A 20,481-nucleotide genomic window follows, 5' to 3' on the forward strand; every position below is an offset into this window, starting at 1 on the left:
GGAGGAGTGATATGTCATAATCAGTGGTGTGCGATTTTGTACTGCAGCAATTTTTCACATGGTATCCAGGTGACTCTTTTAAACATGCAGTCTATCTCTCTGAAGGAGTGTCATTGTTTGAAAGCCTTTTTAAGATTGGTGAGGTGGCAATCCTGGGTGTTCTCCTCAGTGCAAATTCGGTGGTATCTGAGAGCTTGGCGGTATATCACAGCTTTCTTGGTATGTTTAGGGTGATTGCTGGTTCTGTGCAGATATGTATGTTGGTCTGTGAGTTTCTTGTATAACATGGTCTGTATTTTACCATTTTGGATACTGATTATCATGTCTAAAAAGGAGATGTTGGTGCTGGAGTATTCAAGAGGTAGTTGGATGGAGGGATGATGGTTTGTTGAATTTCTGATGGAACTCAATCAGAGATTCTAGATTTTTCATCCAAATGATGAAGGTGTCATTGATATATCTTAAGTATAGCAAGGGCTTGATGGTGCAGTCCTTGAGAAATTCTTCTTCCAGGTGTCTCATAAAACAAGGGGCTTTTTTTCCCCATGCTGACTGAGGAGGGGAACCTCATATTAGATTCGGGTAAATACAGTAATACAGCCAATGCTGGTAATCACAACAGAAAAGAAGCCATGCATATCATGCAAGGAATTATTCAGGTTAAAACGTAATATTTTTATGTTTTAAAACCACTGCCTATGTTCAGTACCTAGTTTTCATGTTGTTTAACTCTATTCCTAGACCTATTAAGCTCTGACTTCGTAGTGAATCCAAATGAAAAGTTACATAGTACAGTAACTAACATAATTTCATATTGCAGGTAAATTGTCTTGATTTTGAATCAGAGGCATAAAAGACTCATTTTATTTAGTTCATCATGTAAAAATCAGTCTCTTTTATGAACTCTAGGCAAAGTTGTATAGACCAGAAATGGATTTTTCTAGCTTATAGCTATAACTTTTTATTTAAGGGGGGGAAGCTTTTAAAATAAAAAGGAAGTTCACAGACTGGTCAAATTGCATGTCTTATTTTCAAATGCCAACTTAGTAAGCACAGAAAATCACACTGTACTAGAAATGCTGGCTGGGTATTTCTCATAACATTTATTGCCAGTTCAAGAAGATCAAAAATGATGAAAATTACTTCAAGACCTAGCTGTTTTAAAACAAAGATTTATGGGGTAAATTTTGTTTTACCTTTGGGTTTTGAAGTCTGAGGACTCAGGCTACCATTTCATTATCTCCACAAGAAGTCACACCAAAGTAATGGATTCTGGTGCTTGAAGACATGGAAATAAAAACTCTAGGTCTAAATTTTTCCATTCAAGAAAGAGGCATGCATGGGCTGTGAAATCTGATCTGACAATAGCTTTGGGTTTGCAATTTTGATGGTTCTAGTCTGTTGAAAAATCCACTTTTCAGACTCATAATTTACAATCTCTCTGGTGTCATAGCTTCTGTGGTCACAAAATAACAATGCTGGGTCGATTTGAAGAATGTGTGGTATTTCCTTGCTTGTACTAACAGTCAGAGAGCTGCAAATGAATAGCTTGATTGTTTTGTCTAATCAGCGAATCTAAGCAAAATGTGCAAGAAAATGGCTGTATTGATTTATCAGAATATTTAACATGGTCTGTTGAAAAGACCCAGTCAGTAATTCACCAGTAAAACATCAACAGCATGAAATGTTGATGTTTAACATTCTTTTACAGGCATCTGTCTCCATTTGACCTTTGATTGCTCCTACATAAATGGCAAAAACCAGCCAGGTGTTAGCATTGTATAGTTAACTAAAGAGTAATGTGTATTGATCTCTGAATTCCTTCTACAGTGCTAAGTTGCCCCTCACCAAAGAAACTAACTTTGTCTATGCAATATTTTTTTGGAACACTTTAATAAAAAATAGGGGAGGAGGGAGAAGCAACAAAAAAATTTCAGAACCGAAGCCCAATATAGATAAAGAGTATGTGTATGATTATTAGTGTCGACCTGAAAACAATAAACCTTGGATTTCAGAGTTTGGGATGTTTTGAGAGCCTAGTTTTTATTTATATAGTCTGTTTGTTCTATGTGGCTCTTTGTCAAGGTATTTATGCTATGCTAGTCTCTGTGTGGATCCAAGTGGTAAGTCTTAGTCCCAGCCCTATTTTTACTACATGAAACTAATTGTTATGCAGAGTACAGGGAAATATGTAAGGGAGCCAGAGAATGTGCTGTCTGGCTGGAAAATTGTTGCACATTTTAGAGACCAGGAGTAGAAAATTGAGCAAATATTTCCTGATTTTATATACATAAATAATTTGATAGTATTTTATAAACATTGCCATACTCTGAGTACTAAAATGTTGTCTCTGAATATAGCATTTTTTACTCTAAGAATCTCAAAACACCATGTATCTTTTCAGCCAGACTCCTCTCATATAAAGGGGCATAGTTCAGTGAAGATCCTCCCATTTTCATCAGTGAAAGTTCTTGTTCCCATATTATTGCAGGTTCTGTTTTAGCTACCATAGCCAAACTTTTGTGGCGAAACTCATGGAGTGAATAAAGACTCTTTAGAATTTTAGGCTGGTTTTCTTGTGTTCTTGAAAATTTGTGCAAGAATTGTTTGGATGTCAGTAAGTGATCCTGAGAAATACAGGAAAAAGTAGGAAGAGTCTTGAGAATAAATGCCAATGTTTATTTCAGCTTTGTTATTCATGCCTCCTTTTTCCTTCTTTGCTTATTTGTGAATGTTTGAGTACATTTTTATTCATAAGAATATTTGCACAAAGTAGCCGCATCTTAAGTAATTGCATAATAATATTCTCACGTTGGTATTTAGAATCAATTTGAAAAGGGTTATTTTTATTCACAAAGAAGTCAGATATTTCTCACTAGTATGTACATTGGTATAAAACTGAGACGGTTAGCACAGGGAGATGTTGTGTGCTTGAAATTATGGTGATCCAGTTGTGGTGCAGATACACTGCCATGTGACCAAAGTGACTGAACGTAGGACAAAAATGGGAAATCAGTCATTCAAAACTCATACAAATTGATTCAAGTCTCCTCCTTTTTAAAATGATATAGCAAAACTTGGGTGGTTTCAGAAAAGAGTAACAAGATTGTTCAAGGACCTGAAATGTATTACATATGAATAGGGACTTACTGAAATCATGATTTTGTGACTTTTTATGGAAACCATGATTTTGGGCAGGCCCTGCAAGATAGCTCAGGCTCCATTAAAAAGCGTGGGGTCTGCACTTTTGGAGGGCTTCCTGGGAGCCTCCACCCCCCAAAAAAAAGCCCTACAAAAATTTTCAAAAATAAAATGCTGGCTCCCTTTATGGAGCAAGCAGTCCTTGTGGCTGCTGTAACTTGGCTGTACAGCCCTCTGGGGGGGGAAGGGAGCTCCCTGTACAGGAAGATGGCTCCACCCCTCATCACTGATTGGCTGTGAGGGCTCTCTGTCATATGGCCTGGCCCCTCATCAACTGGTGCCGTGGGGGTGGGGCTGCATGATGGACTTCTCTCAGCCAATTAGTGGCGAGGAGTGGGCCACATGACAAACAGCCCTCATAGCCAGTCAACAGTGAGGGGCAGGGGTATATGACAGATAACCTTTGCGGCCAGCCAGTAGTGAGGGGCAGGTCTATTGGGACCCCTGGGTCAGAGGCATGGGAAGTGTAGCTAGCCATCTGGTTCAAATCGGGCTCAAATCAGCCCTTGAACCTTTGAACTAACCCCAGGTCCAGATTACCTGGTCCACGCTGCAGTCTCTTCCTGGGCTTCACAACACAGACAGTAATGTCCTGGGTTCTTCTGCACAACAGAAAACAAACCATTCAAAACAAGTTCAAGCCCCTGGGGTGAGCCACACCACAGAGCACAGCATAAAGTACCAGCAGTCCACCATGAACACCCAGCAGCCTGGGTTAGTTCTCACCCTAAACTTTCTTTTCCTCCTTGTGGGCAGTTCCCCCTCCAGGTCCTCTCTCTCACTTCTTTTTCCTGTTTGCTTTTATTTCTGTATCAGCTAGTCAACTTCTCCTCATTTACTAATTGGCTGAAGCAGCTGCAGCCCCTTAGGCAGGCAGCCTGCTAGCCAGCTGGCTAATTGCTCCAGTTAGAAGAGGGCTGTCCAAGCTCTGCCTGCAAAAATGGCTTCCAGCCCCACGGTCTGCCCGCGAAATTGGCCAGCAGCTGCCTTGACTTCAGTAGACCCCTATATATGAAGAGAGGCTGAAAAGATTGGGATAATTAGTCTTGGACAGAAAATGAATAAGATGGGGGATGTGGGTAAGTTTTTATATGAAGTAGTGAATGATACAGAAATGGTAAATCAGGAGACATTCCTCTTCTCATAACAGCCACCTCCTCTCCTGTTGCATGTTCAGTTAATTAAAACATGGCAAATTAAAAATTGATGAGAAAAAATCATCTGCTAGTAGATAGATTCCCACAGGAAGCCAATAATAACTTTTTAAAAAGTGAATGGGCACTTATGGATATTAAGAAAATACAGAGTTAGTATTTAATGAGAACTTTTCGAAGGGATAATTAATCTCTGGCTATGGATCTCTAGCTACTGGTGATCAGGAGACGACAATGGAGTGGACTCTGTCCACTATAGAGTTCTTGTATCCTGTTCTGAATCGCATGGTATTAGCCACTGTTGGAGACATAATACTGGACTAGAGTGCATTGAAGTGGCATTCAGTAGGGTAAAAAACTGTGTTCCTGATAATTCTAGGTATCATTGCATCTACATGTGAAATTAATGTTACTGAATAAACTCCAGTGCAGTACACACGAGTTTATTGCTCCTGGGTGCTTCATTTACACTTGCATCTAGGACTGCAGCACACTGAGTCCGGTGGTGCAACCCCAGCTGGCAGAGGGCCCTGGGGGTCATCCTGCCATCCCAAGTTTACTCTGACCTAGCTGAATATGCTGTGGAGGGGATGGTGGGTGCTTCAGTGGGACTAGCCAACAGGCAGCCCCCACACTCAGCACCCTCTTGGCCCAGCCACCCCTGTCAGCATCTCCACGTGGAGTGCTGTGGAGTAAATAAATCCACCATAGAATAGTACTTGTTTCTGGCAGTACTATCCTACAATGGAGTTAATTAGTTTACTCTGTCCTAATAGCACTACATACATAGATGGTGACGTTTTACTGCAGAGCTAATTTGTCAACTCTGCAGTAAACATCCTGTTTACTACACATCCTATGTAGATGTGCCCACACATACCATTAAAAAAAACTAAAATCAGAATTTATTAAGCCACTGCCATTGTCAGGAGGAATTGGGGTTCACGTATTGGTCTGAGTTCCTAGGTTGGCAAAATTGGAACATGGCCCAACTTTGTCTCCCACTTGAAGGAGCATAAGAGTTCACTGAAATGTACCTCTTGGTACAACTGAGAGTAGTTCTGTCGCATGTGGGCATCCTCACTGGATATTTTGTTGCATTCAGTATTTCAGTAATGGCTATTTTGCTGGCGTTTGGTGGTTTAAAAAAAAGAATGTAACAACCTTGATCTGAAAAAGGAAGAAGACCCCACAAGAATAAAGGGAGCAAGGATGGTAGGAAGTGATGTGAAGGTCTTACAGAAAAGTGAAATCAAAAACTGAGAAGATGAGAAGGATGCATCTGTAATGGACTAGTGAGACTCTTAACATGTGACTACTGCGGGGAAAAAAGGAAGAAATGCCAGGACATTATTATTTTGCTTTGGGGAGCAGCTTTAGTGACTTAGAAACAATGAGAGCTGTCTCTGATACAGGCATGTTGTAGACAGATCACTAGGTGAAGGGGATGTGCTAGACACCTGAAGGACTGCCCCTTCTGAATGGCTGGGTCTATGCTTAGCTAAGAACAGGTAGATTTGGTGCAAGGGGAAGAAGTATGTGAGGTGTCATAAAACAATTTGGTTCACTAGCTCTAGTCTAGCCATGAAAAGTAAACTTCAGTCTTTAAGGTGTTCTTTGGTGTCAGCCTGCTCACTACCTCTTTCTTTAAGGGTGTCACATTTCCAACTTAACACTTACTAGGAATAGTTAATGCAAGCAAACTCAAGTTTAACCAGTTTAGCACATGTGAAATGCCCTCATAGGGTTGCAGAGTTATTCCATGTCAGGTAAGATATATCTCTTAACACAGAGGTGTCAAAACTGGGGTCTGTAGAGCCCGTTATCTGGCTCCATGGGTCTCATAGGTGACCCATGTGGTGTGTGCCACACTGATCCTGCATGTGGGGTCTGGGATGCACACTGCATTGCGTGCAGCATACATCCTGGACTTGCTGGAGTGGGCACCACCTGCAGCCTGCTTTCTGGACCTGCTGGAGTGGACACTGCATGTGGGTTGGCTGGAATGGGTGTCATGTGAAGCGCGGGTTGTGGAGCTGCCGCTGTGGGTACTGGATTCAGCATGCCAGGGTGGGGTCCTGAAAGGGCTCTTGGATCAAGCCAGTGCCACTCACCCAGTCCACAGGGCCAGCTGAGTTTGACACAGTTTAATGGGTCACTACATTCCAGTGATCTGTAACTGTTGCAAGTCAATGTTTGACAAGACCCTGACGCTCTCGGCATTGCTGATGTGAGCTATTCTGACCTTTTCCTAAATTCATAGATTCATAGATTGTAGAGTTGGAAGGGACCCCGAAGGATCATCGTGTCCGATCCTCTGCCCCAGGCAGGAAAAGGACCGAGATCAGGCGACCCCTGCCAGGTGCCTATCTAGCCTCCTCTTGAAGACCTCTAAGTTAGGTGATAGTACCACCCCTCTTGGCAGCCTGTTCCAGATTCTGGCCACCCTTACTGTGAAAAATTTCTTCCTAATGTCTAACTTGAATCTACTCTCCACTAGTCTGTACTCATCATTCCTAGTTGCTCCTAGAGGTGACCTGGTAAATAGTGCATCTCCAATTCTCTGTTGTCCTTCCTTGATAAACTTATAGCCTGCTACAAGGTCTCCCCTCAGATGTTTAGTGAAGGCTGAAGAGATCCAAATCTCTCAACCTCCCCTAGTAGGCTTTTGCACAGAGGCCACTAATCATACAAGTGTCCCTCCTCTGGACCCTTTCCAGACATCCCTTTTGAAGTGCGGCGTCCAGAACTGGACACAATACTCCAACTGTGGCCTCACCAGTGCTGCATAGAAGGGGAGCATCACTTCCCTCAATCTATTGGTCATGCATTTGCTAATGCTAATGTGCAATAAGGTGCAATTGGCTTTGTTGATGGTTTCGTTACACTGCTGGCTCATGTTCATCTTGGAGTTAACTATGACTCCAAGATCCCTTTCAGCTGCTAAGGAGGTCATACCCCAACTAGTAGGTGTGCTGGGGATTCCTCCTCCCTAGTTGGAGTACCTTGCATTTGTCTTTGTTGAATTGCATCCTGTTGCTTATTGATCCAACTGTCCAGATTAGCCTGTATCCGCTCCCTGCCCTCCAGTCTGTTAACTTTGCCCCATAACTTGGTGCCATCTGCGAACTGGGACAGGGTGCTCTCCACACACTCATTCAAATCTCTGCTGAAGATATTAAATGTCCATCTTTCTTTCATTGCTCTATAATGGTCTTTAATTATGTACTTCCTTTGACTGTGAGGCCAGGCTTGTTTCTGGCATTTGAGATGTTTTTGTCTCTGGGATGACTTCATCTGCACCTTTTGCCAAGCAGCAAAAACCTCTTTCATAGAGACTACCAATCAGATTCAATCTGCCTGTTCCCACATTTTTAAGCCTCCTAACCAACATGTGTAATCTTCCTTTTCTTGTTTCCTTTTAACAAGCTTGCTTGCATTTAACTGAGTAGGCTTCTGTTCCTGGTTCCTCTCTCTACCCTGTTACAGAGTGAAAATGTTCTTTAGTTGCTGGACTCAGGGAGTGTCAGATTCCCCTGCTCGCATTAGGTGTTACAAATTGCAGTTTGATTCTGGCTACAGTTCGTATTGTGTTGTAGGCAAATGTCTTCCATCATCATTTTCATAACCTATTTGTTTGCTTGCCTAAGGCACAGGTTCTAACACACAGCTTAGATTTAAACATACAGCTCAAAACATGTCTTGAGATAAATTTGGAACCTAAGCCCTTGTCTTGAAAAAATGTTTGTAATTCATTTCTATTAAGTTTTACTGCCTTGCCAGTATTTATTTTATTGTACTTTAAAGTGCTCCTCTTTGGAGCTCCAGAGAGAGGCATTTGGACACCAGTTGACTGTGTTTTTTCAGGCCTGACAACTACCTGGATTTGCATCTAATACTAATATCTATCAAAGTAATTAAAAAAAAAAAAAAAGTCAGCTGTGAAATGCTAATATACATCTCGTTCTTCCCTTCTCCCACCCTATACTATACCCTATAAGCACAGATGTGTTCTTAAAAAAGTTAACAATGAATTGAAAAATAAATACTACTACGATTGGCCAAAGAAGATGCACAATGAACAATAAGGTCTTCTTTCAGAGGGGAACATTTCTTTACTCAAAGTGTGATCTTTCCTTTATCAAATCTGTATTCCATGCATTTAAACATTTGCAGTATCGGGGTATAATTCTGGGAAGGAATTGCAGTCATCCAGTTTGGTATAGTTTAAGTATAAACCTGGCTATTTACTTTGTGCACAAATCCCTTTATGAACATCCTAGAGGATATGTATCCAGTAGATTAGGCCTTGTATATTATAACCAATCTTTTTGCATAATTGAAATTTGTTTTAAAATGAGTGTGTTAAGTGAGTGTTCCATGTTTGCTTTGGCTCCTAAGGGATAGCAAATATATATGCCTGCGTATCTGCATTGACATTTATGTATGTGAAGTAAAGCTTCACATAGCAACACTCGTCGTCTTCAGGATATGATGTTTTCCTGATTTAAAATGAAACAAAACAGCACATGCTCTTGTAACTTGTTTTTATTTGTGCGGTTTCTAACTCATTTGCTGAATTTGTGACCAAATTCTTGAACAATTCAGTCTTTATTTACTGTAGCATATCTTCCTCCTTCTAAAATAGAAATATTGGTTGCGTTTGGTTTTTGAGTTGAACTTGCAGGATGTGGGCACACACATGCATTTACTGCACGGTAACTGAAATTACTGTGCAGTACAGGCACTCTTCTACATGTGCACGCCTGTACTGCACAGTAAATATGGTGACTTAGTCCGACTTAAGCCTAAATTTGATACCTGCATCATGCAGATATTAGGTTTACATCTGATTACTTAGTGTACAGTATGTGTGGACTGACTTAGGACTGACTTTAGTCCTGAGTCAGTCCACACACAGCGTTAATGTACTTTAATGCCTGCATGTGTAGATGCTGGCCTATTCCTGCTTACAGTGCAGTAATTTACTGCACAGTAAATTTAAGCCGGCGTAGACACGCCCACAGGGTAATAATCTTTTTATCAGTTGCCACTCTTGTCCCAGCAATTGATCTCCCTGTGTGAGAAACATAAAATAGAATAAAAATTTTGTGAGAATTTGTGTATTATGTTTTTGTCTTCTGTTTTGCTTTTTAAAATGTCACAACGAACATGGAAACACACTATTTGCCTGTCTTACTAATATTTATACTGTGTTTCACAGTGATGTTACCTAGTACATCTTTAAGAGTTGTACTGGTTGAGGTTCATCAGGAGCAATCTGCCTTTATTTTTGAACATCCTGGTTTTGGAGCATTATATATTTTTAGTATGAAAAACCAGGCTGCGTCCACATGAATGCGGACATTTGTTTCCCAGTGTACAAGTAGCAGTATCCCCCCAAGTGGGGTAGGAAAAGCCAAGGTCAGCAACTGTGCTGGCCCCAGCCGCCTTATCTGGGGTGCTAGGGGGCCTCGGAGCTGCAGCTGTGGCGCTTCTGCAGCTGGCAGCCTGGCTGGCAGCCAGAGTGTGGCTCTGGCCAGCCAGGCTCCGGTTTTGCACAGCGTGCACTGCTGTCACATGCACTGCCCTGCTTTTTTTTGGCATGGATTTTTTTGACCCAGGGATTTCTCAGGGTCAAACCAACCCCCCCCTTGCTATCATGCAGCACAGGAATGCCTGCATGTGTAGTGTGTGGTGCTTCAGATGGGTCTGTGGCGCCACATATCGCACATCTGCATTCTTTTGGAGGTGGCCCCAAAAGCTAAAGCAGCCTAAAATAAGGGATGCTTTTTAAAGTGGTGCCTCTGGTTCTGTATTTAAGCTGAAACAAGTGACCTGTGGAGGGGGAAGGTACGAATAATTTCAAATGCATGTACTATGTTTGGGTACGTTGGTCTGACATTTGTTAAAGTTCTGATCCTGAAGTCCTTATTTAAGCTGATCTCCAGCTGACGCTAGTTTTAGCTTTGTGAATGAGTACTGCAGCATAAGACCCTTTTCTTAGGCTTTCTTGCAAGGCATTATTTTATTTTATCTGAGTTTTTGGGACTTTTTCCTGAAGTGGTTTGTAGTAATGTAGCCAGGAGGTTTGTATATCATTAAAGAAAAAAAACCTCCACCTACTGAAAAATGAACAACATAGCCCTAGCAGCCAGACTGGTGGGGGAACCAGCAGAAAGGATTTTGAACTAGTAAAACCAAATAACTCCGTATTTGTAACAGGTAGTGACACAGTGGAATTGACAGCAAATTCATAGACATTAGCGGCTGGAAGAGACCTTGCAAGATCATCAAGTCCAGTCCCCCTGCCATAAACAGGAAGTCTGCTGGGGGCAAATGACCCCTACAAGATAAGCATCCAAATGCCATTTGAATGAGTTCAAAGTAAGTTCTTGCACCACCTCTGGGAGGAGTCTGTTCCAGACCCTGGACACTCGGACTATAAAGAAGTTTTTCCTTATGTCCAGCTTAAATCAGCCTTCCAGAAGTTTGCAGCTGTTAGACCTTGTTATCCCTTGGGGAGCCCTGGTGGACAACTGTTCTCCCAGATCCTGGTGCCACCCCCTTATGTACCTATAGGCTGCCACTAAGTCCTCCCTGAGCCTTCTCTTCTCCTGGCTGAAAAGTCCCATGTCCTTCAGCCTCTCCTCATAAGGCTTGATCTCTTGGCCTTTGATCATGTGGGTGGCTAACTTCTGGACTCAAGCTTATCCATGTCCCTCCTGAAGTGGGGGCCCCAAAACCAGATGCAGTATTCCAGCTGTGGCCTCACTAAGAGTGGGAGGATTACGTTTCTGGTTTTGCTAGAGATGCATTGGTGGATGCATGCCAGAGTTTGGTTTGCTTTGCTGACCACGGCATTGCATTTGTGACTCATGTTCATCTTGTGGTCAATCAAGACCCCCACGTCTCTTTCAGTTGTGGTGCTAGCGAGTGAATCACTGCCAAACCTATAAGTATGATGCTGGTTTTTCCTCCCAAGATCTTCTCTGCATTAAATGGCAACAGGTTTTGGTCCACCCACCTTGCAAGCTTCTCCAGGTCAGCCTGTATCACCAACCTGTTCTCCAGTGTGACCATCTTCCCCCATAGCTTAATGTTGTCTGCGAACGTTGCCAGTCTGCATCTGATGCCCGAATCCAGATCATTAATGAAAATGTTGACTACTGGCCCAAGTACTGAGCCCTGAGGGACACCACTAGTCACCATGTAGATTAATTGTATATGACAATAGAAAAAAACAGGTGAGGATTTGAAATTCTACTTTTTAACAGTCTTAATGAAGTAATGGCTTACTCTTATTACCCAGAGCAAGGTGTTCAGCTCTAAGCTTTGGAGTATGTGAAGGTGTCTTGTAAGTTAATTGGTTTGCACAGATTATACACAGCTAGGAAGTAAGGAAGGTGTCTCATGATTTGTTTCAGGAAGTGGAGGAGAGCTTATTTAAAATAGTCCTTAGGGTAAAATATCTTGAGCTATACACCTTGGTTTAGATTCCTTTTCAGTATAATTCAGTTGATAGTTACCACGGGTGAATTTTGTGTGCTTCTGTGTACATGCAAGGGCATGCATTGGTTTCTTTCCAGTTTTCTATATTATAGCTCTCATTTTCTCTCTCTCTTTCTCTTCTTGACATTGTTTCTTTTGCTTGTTCATTAGCTCTGTAAACGAAAAATGGCTCATTCTATGTGACATTAACATATATTTTAGTTGTACCACATGGTGTAAGGGACCCCATTAGTTAATGAAAGGTTCCCGGTGGCTTTAGCTACTGCATCACTAAGCAGAATTAATTGAGAGAGCGTCATTTACCTGGTTTGAATTAGACAGTGTTTATGACCAAACAGTTTCCTTTTTTGTGTGGTTTTGCCTTGTCTTTTTCCCTATTTTTAACATTCTGTTTTCTGTTTATTATAAAACATCTGTTCTAATAGCCAATACAATGTTCTTCCCAATGTTCCCATGTTTAGGGATATTATTCACCCTTCAAAAATCAGTAATTCATCATTTAGTTTCTTTGCCAATACTATCTTTTCATATATGCAAGAAATATCATGCATATCAGATAAGTAATGCACAGAGGTAGGTGGTGGTTTACAACTTTTGTCCCTATTCCCCCTGCTTTCTAATAGTACATATTAGATTCCCTCACTCTGTGATCTTTTGCTTTGTTTTTTCTTGTTTTGTCTCAGACTGTAAATTCCTTAGAGTGCAGCAGCTTTGTCTTCCTTCCAAACGATAATAAAATGTATTTTGTTTCTGGAGCAAGGGACAGATACTTCCAGGCTTATTCTTGTATCTTAGTGGTTTCATTTCCTCAGACCTAGATGATGGCTTTACTTTACTTTTCCAGACCATTCTTGGGCAGGTGGCCAGCATATTGTGTGCAATTCAAGCCATGTTAGTTTTTAAATTACCACCTTTTACGGCTGAATAGTTAGGGAAATAAGATTTTTCCATACAGTGTCCAGCTGTCTAATCTCTCAAAAGTTTTCTTACCCCAGGCCCGCTTTAGTTTGATAGCAGATGTTGGAGACATGGTGAACACATTTTTTTGGTTTTTACTTGGGCTACGAGGGTCAGTTGCATTGCTTTCTCTTGCTTCACTAGAATTTTTGTCTTTAAAAAAAAATCCCATTTCTGGTACCAGTGTTGGGGATTTGTTTCATGGTAGTAAAGGTGGGAGCTCTAGTACAGACCAGCTGCCAGAGTCACATCACCAAGCCATCCTACCACATTTAACCAAGCTGGATAAGTGGTTAACATACTACTATCTACCCAGGCCTTGTCTGTTGCAGTTCTCACATTCACTGCTGCTAGCAGAGCTGTATAGATGGTGGGGAGAAAGCACAGTGTAAGAGCATGGTGATTCTACTACTTATCGAAGTGGTAACTGGCATTTTGGCTTGTCTTGGTTTTTTTTTTTTTTTTTTTCCTCTCTCTCTTTCTCTCTGTGGTAGTGGCCTGACCACATTGTAATTCGGGCCCAATGATGCAGCTGTGCAGGACACTTTCAGTTTCCATTAAAATGCTGTTTTTCCTTGTGTACAGTATGCACCTTCCCCCAAAATTAGCCTCCCCTCTAAATTTGGGTGCATGTATTAAGCAGGGAAGCTGATTTTCTGTCAGGGATGGAAGCACCCTGCTTTGATTTCTGCTCCACAGTGCAGCAGCGGTGGCAGTCGATTGACCTAATAGCTCCTTGTTCTAATGATTGTCTGGCCTTTCTTTTAATGTTATTGATGTTCTACTAAGCAAGCTCACCTTTCTTAAGGCAATTTTTCTGTTTGCTACTGGTCTCATTCCTTGTCTTTCACAGCCCGGAAGACTCCCATCAGCTCTTTTCAAAATCATAGGTCCACCCATGGAGATGAGTCTTCAGCATTCATTAGGGAAGTCTGTATGTGAGCATTCATATTGTGCATTCATGAGGACCTTAATACTAGATTTCAGCATAACCATAGATTGTCATTGAATCTGGGAAATTTTGTAATGAAAGACTTGAAGCATTCAAGATCGTTTAGATCAGGAGTGCTCAGTCCTTAGTCCATGGTCTGGGTAGGGGCAGCGCAGTGCACCTGGAGCCTGATCCTGGCCAGATGGAGGCAGTACAGGGGCCCTGAGCCCAATCCCAGCCACTGGTAGAGGGAGGGGAGCACCATGAGGCTCCCAGAACCCTATCTTGGCTGGCTGGAGGGAGGCAGGAGCATGGGTGGTGTGAGCTCTGATCTGGCCCTGTGTCTCTCATGTGACTTGCAGGGCCACACCCAAGGGCACTACTGGTTTAGATTAATTTACAAGGAAAAAGGGATTTTCTTCTTTTCTATCTCAAATGTATGAAACATTGACCCATAAATGTATTTAGGAAGATTTACTGGTATATTTTGTTAAGTATTGTATTGCTTTATCTGATTTGCTTATATTTTGCTAAAAACCTAAAGCTACCTCAAGAAAGTTCTAATACTTTGATATAGCTCTTCCTTTCTAACATGCCCATATTAATACACTTGTTTCCTTCTCAAAAATCATGTCAGCTGACCAGACTTTGGTAACAAAGGGCACATATATATGTGCCAGAAATCTGCTTTAATGTGTGCTAATTAGCATGTGTCAGAGCATACTCGATTAATTGAGTCTGCTGGAGCATGCTAATTAGCACGCTCCAGCAGACTCCATATTTGTGTATTCAGCATCTTGTACTTCAAAATGGTGGTGGGGGAACTTTAACTAAAGCTCAACAAACAAGCTTTAGTTAAGGTCCCCTGCCGTCATTTTAAAGTGTGGAATGCTTTGGGCACTTCAATTAGAGTGGCTCTGGGACCTGCTGTAATTAGAATGTCCCTCTCTCCATGCTGGAGCATGTGTAAAGATGCCCTAAAGTAGTAAAATAGGTGCAGTAGTCTTTGAGCCATTGTTCAGAGATAATCCTTAGGGCTCAGATTCACATCTTGCTGATTTGTTACCGTGGAAGCTTTGGTATAAAACAGAGGTGCCAAACTTGTCTCTCCCTCCCCCACCGCCATATGCTGGATCCACAGCATGTGCTATTGCATTTTGGGATCTATGCTGCACAAGATGCCACCAGGTGGTCTAGGACTATGCTGGCCCTGGTGCCTACTCTAGCACTGATCCTGAACCAGCTGGAGCAGGTGTTGCATGCAGTGTGTTTTTTTTGACTGGTTGAAGGGGAGGGTATGGTCTGTGGTGCAGATGCCAGTGCTGCCAAAAGGGCACCGTATGCTGTACATGTCCCAGGCCCTGCCTGTGAAGCTGAGCCCTGTATGGGTCACCTTAAACCCAGGGCCAGCATTGGGGGCTGAATGACGGGGCTCCATGGGCCATATTTTAACACCCTTACTGTAAAAGATAAGATGCTCCATTGGCTTTTTCAGTGTACTATTTCAGTCCGCAGAGTGGGCAAACTAGAGTAAGTTACCAAGTGGATGGGTTATGCCGAAAAGGAGATACTGTAAGGAAACTGTGGTTCAGAACTGTTTGCTTTTTCAGAGTCTTTGTGTTGTATTCACAGCAAAGATTATATGAATAACTTTTAATATTATCTTTGGTTTGAATGTCATCCATGAAGTCCTGGAAAATATTTGACCTTGTTGAGAAATCAAGTTTTTTCTCCCGGATTCTTTTTGTTTACTTTTATTGTATCTGTATTTATAGTAGCTGTGTTCTCTCACGCAGACTAGGAGGCCAAAATGACCCAGCTCAGGTCCAAGTCAGCCCAGTTCTAGGACCTGGCTACCTGCACTTCTCTCTGTTGCTGTTTCTCTCTGCTGTTGAGCTGTGGAGAGACAAGTGCAAAGAGCCTGGATGTGAGATGATACAGCGTGATGTGGGTACAACCCCTCTGCTGCCAAAGCTCCTGCACTGTAGGTTGCTGACTTGTGATCTAGAGTATCTCAGTTACTCACATCTTCATTGTGCTGAAATGGAAAATATGGTATCTCTCTGACCTCTCTGACTGTGATTCAACAGAGTACTTAAGCACATGCTTAACTTGAAACCTGCTTTCTTCTTTAAATCACCTACTGAAATTAAACTGACTGTTCATCCCCTGGTTAGTGAATTTAGCAGGTTAACTTTTCCAATATCTGTCTGAGAATCCTCCTATAATATAGCCGTGCTTTTCAGTTATCCTGCTGAGAATTTGGCCACACACTGAATATTAATAAATAAATAAATAAATAAAAATCTAACAAAACTCTCCTGTCATACAAGAAACTAGTAAATCGTAAACATTCTCTGTTTTAGAGGACAATGGCATTCCTTTTATTTACCCCCATTTTGTCACCTTGTTTCTATCTACATGGTCACAACAATGAGCAAAGTGTGTTCAGAAGATTCAGAAAAAGCTTAAAACAACACACCGGTTGTTTCTTCTGGGCCTGTACCAGACAGTAGACCCCAATTTTCCTAACACTAGAAGCCTGCGTTTTCTGAAATCAGGTTCTTTCCTTCACATGTATGAGGGATGTTTGTGTGCTGTTTGGTTTCCCCCAGGAAGCTGTTTTTCACTGATGTAATATTACCAAACACAGAAACTGTAGGCTGTTGGGAGCAGCTGTAAAGTGGATTCAGGCATTTGTCAGAATTGATGCTTTCTTTTCAGTTCAATTTTTCTGGCAAATTTTAGCCAGCAAATAGAGGTGCTGTTTTTCATACATGAGGCATCCAGAGCTTCACATGTGCTGCCTGCAGGACTTATTATTTACGAAGCAGGTGATCTGCACACATCAGTGGAGCTGTAAACTGAACTTCCCAAGGTAGGAACCAGCACACTGGGGAAACTTCCTAGCATCTGTCTACATTTGGGTAATAGGTACCCCGAGAATAATACCAGAGGCCACAGCTACATTCATTCCCCTTCCCCTCCTCACCTCGCCACCTGTCTCACCTACTGACTACCTCAATTTACATTTTAACTGACTAGCTTTCTGGTATACTTACTAGCCTCTGGCTGCTTTACTACTCCAGCCAGGAAGAGCACAGACAAACTGCAGACGTTTCTTCTGCCTTATGAAGGGTATTTGTACCCCAAAGCTTGCAAAGAAGAATTTTTCCAACTATTTGGGTTGGTCTAATAAAAGATATAGTATCAGATTTACCCAAAGAACCTTGTCTGCGTAGGGGCTGGAAAGGAACTCTACTGTCTAGCTGACCTTGTGATTGCATCTAAGTTTAGAGCATGCTGAAGGAAGTGAAATTCACTTGCAGAATGATTAATAGTGGAGTTGTTTGAAGTCTTAACATCCCTGTAACACCAGTCTTTCTGTTGTTTTTAGGGTTTAGCAGTGACTGTTTTTGAGAAGCAAGAAAATGATGAGTGATGCAAGTGACATGCTGGCTGCAGCTTTGGAACAGATGGATGGCATCATTGCAGGTAAAGCCTTAGATAGTTTTAGTTGCTTCCATCTTCCTTTTGTGTCTGGAGTTCTAATTTAAACAGAAGATTAATAGAACTGGCCTTGATGACTTCGTGTCTAGCTAGTTATGAAACTTAAAAGTGCAAACAATTTGGATGAGTGTTGCACAAACCCCTGCAAGCAGATAATGCCCAGTTTGTGGCTTTTCTCCTGTTATCAATAAACTGTCTACAAACATGGAGTATTACTGTTCCACAGGTCCACCAATGTGTTGAAAGCCAAGGACAGGAATAGATAGGAATCTTTCAAATCAGGGTCTGAATGTGCTTAAAGAGTGAGCACAAAGGGGGCAGGAGGAGAAGCTTATCGAGCTACTTCATGTTTCACTCAAATCTACCATTATTAATTATGAATGGACCTGAATAGTAGACTTCAAATCAGAGGCTGGATTTTGATTTCTTCAAAGTTGAGGTCCAGAGTTTTGCTTTGGGTTAATCTTGAACATTAATGTTGTTATTTTGCCAAAGTGTAAATAATTTAATTCTGAATGTTAACTGGGCAAAAAAGGTACTACAGCAGAACCTGGATACAGGGTGAGGCCCCCCCCCCTTGTGAAGATGAGGGTTTGTGAAGTATCAGGCTATAGAGCCACAGTAAACAGTGGCATAGGATAGCTGGGGTGTTTTGGCTGTTTGCTGTGGCTTTTATTTCAAATGATTAATTGTAGCTGCTGCAAGCAGCGCCCTTTGAAGTCAAAGCCACAGCAAAAAACTGAGCGGCACCTCCTTAATTTGGCACCATGATATGTATTAAACTAGTTGCAAACCACTTGTTTACAACTGATCCTCTACCAGACTACCTCCATTATGTCCGGTGAATAGTAAAAGAATACAACACTATAGGACAGGGAAACAAAGCAGGCAGAAGAAGTTCTTTGTTTGATCCCATTGCAGTAGAGCCACGTAAGCAGCTATTCAGACTGTTAAGTGTATGGTGTACAAGTCCCATGGACAGTAATTTTCATTGAATACTAGTTTGATGAAGTGCCTGCTTTGTCTGAACAATGGTTATTCTCTGAAATGCTCACACAAGAGACATATGCTTGCAGCAGGTACAGTAGACTCTCATGATCTAAAATAGATGCAGTCTGTCACTATAAAGAAAAGAAGTAAGTAGATCTTTGCATATAGTTTAGATCAGGTGTTTCTTATGAAGGGCCCATGCAGGCCTTTGCAGTAATGGGTATAGTTATCACCAAGTTTAGGTCACAAAAGGCTGACTTGCATGTCTTTACATGTTTTCAATAATACTGCAGAGAAGTTGGTAAATTATATCCTTATGAACTCTTAACAATTCTGTGAAGGGTTTTTCTCTCTAATTCTTTCAAACAGAATGTACTTGTACTTTTCAGAATGCCAGATGAAAGCAGGCTTAGGAAGACATGCGTATACTGCACATGTATGCAATATCCAAACAGGTTATTAACTGTGTTATTAATATGTGTTGTAGCTAAGAATTACAGTATTTAGGTCTCATATCAGTAGGTTGCAGTAACGGGGCAGAAGCTGATTCAGGCTAGCTTAACTAATTCACTGACAACCTGAATTTCCCCCCTTCTTTTACTTAACTTCAATGGCCTTTAACTTAGAATGAACATATTTTGTATTAGTGAAAACTTTTACTCATTAATACTCATGTCAATATCTTACTATCCTGTTTGCTTAGATATAATTGACCATTTTTTTCTTTTCAATTTTAGGGGCAGTCAGTCTACATTTCCCTTCTTTCCCTGTTCTTTGTTTCTTTAAAAACTTCCAAGGCTTTGCTTCAGTGTAGCCTTTGTTTCCGAGAGAAAAATGTTAAATACAGTTCACGATGAAAACTGTCAGGGTCACTTGAGCTATGTAATCACCATAAAACAATACAAGGTACTGCAGAGGTTGAGCATATGTCTTGCAAAGTGTTCTCAGCCTTTGATATCCTTCAGAGGAGACGATCAGTTTTTGCCTAGAACTCCTGTATGCTCTATATTGGCATATGTATCTGTTACAAGGCGGTCAGATGTCAGATCGGCCTCCATATGACATGTTGAGTTTACTGTGAGTTAAAATTGTAGAAAACGTACAAGTAAAAGGGCACTTTTACACATGCTGGGGTGGGGAGGGGGAGGTGGTGCTTTAATTAAATTGAGAGCTGCTCTCATTAAACTGCCATAGCATCTCGTGTATCAGCATCCCTGCGCTTCAAAATGGTGGAAGGGATGCTTGAGCTAAAGCTCGTTGAATGAGCTTTAGTTCAAGCACCCCAGCTGCTGTTTTGTAGCATGGGGATGCTGATGCACAAGAGGCGGAGGCTGACTGGAGCGCTGTAATTACCATGCTCCAGCAGATTCAATTAATTGCATTGCGTTGGAGCAGCCTCCATGCTTGTATACAAGCATACAACGGATGTCCTAAAGGTAAGTTTGTATGTCAGCCAAAAACCTTCTATGGTTACTTGCTAATGTGGAAATAATCATACATCCAAAAACTCTTGAAATGTTGGGGTTTTAAAATTCAGGTTCAGGTCTTTGTTCTGCTGAAAACAAAAACTTGCCACTAAGAAACCACCTATGAGTTTAATCTCCCAGTTGCATTATAACAGTTCAGATTGGTTCCTTTTTTGGTTTTCCTTTGTTGTTTATGTAATGTAATTGTTGTCCCTTTAACTTGCCTTACCCTAGGCTCCAAGGCTTTGGAGTATTCCAATGGCATATTTGATTGTCAGTCTCCTACGTCCCCATTCATGGGGAGCCTGCGAGCACTGCACCTTGTGGAGGATTTGCGTGGCTTACTGGAGATGATGGAAGCAGATGAAAGAGAAGGGTTGCGATGTCAAGTCCCAGATTCAACAGCAGAAGCACTGATAGAATGGCTTCAGAGTCAAATGGTACAGTATTATCTTGATGGTCTTATGATGCATCTTTTACTTATTTACTGGGGCTGACCTACCTTTCCCATGATGCTCTACTGGATGCTACAGACTTTCTTCTAGATCAGAAACACTTTTTAATAAATATGATTTTTTTTTTAATTTGAAAAAGGAAATATACATTAGGAAGCAGTTCTTATTCTTAATATAAATCTTTTAGATGAAAAAAAATTAATTAAAAGTGATTTTGATAGAAAATACTTGCCTGGCTCTAATTAGTGCTAATAATCTCTTGGGAAAACTCATAGAATGGCAACATCTGTCATAGACTTTCTGAA

General features: G+C 41.4%; 1 protein-coding gene across 16 annotated transcripts in view; it reads left to right on the plus strand.

Moving 5' to 3' along the window:
• Positions 1–20,481, plus strand: part of PPFIBP1 (PPFIB scaffold protein 1) — a 207,340-nt gene that overhangs the window by 90,580 nt on the left and 96,279 nt on the right. For all 16 annotated transcript variants that reach the window (XM_090043702.1, XM_090043703.1, XM_090043700.1 and 13 more), the window contains 2 exons: positions 17,153–17,250; positions 19,956–20,161. In XM_090043702.1, coding sequence (XP_089899828.1) covers positions 17,187–17,250; positions 19,956–20,161 — 270 coding nt within the window. In that variant the 5' untranslated portion in view covers positions 17,153–17,186. The remainder of the gene's footprint in view (positions 1–17,152; positions 17,251–19,955; positions 20,162–20,481) is intronic.

This window comes from Crocodylus siamensis, chromosome 4, assembly GCF_052110815.1.
Source record: "Crocodylus siamensis isolate JL-2025a chromosome 4, ASM5211081v1, whole genome shotgun sequence".
NCBI classification, from domain to species: Eukaryota; Metazoa; Chordata; order Crocodylia; family Crocodylidae; genus Crocodylus; species Crocodylus siamensis.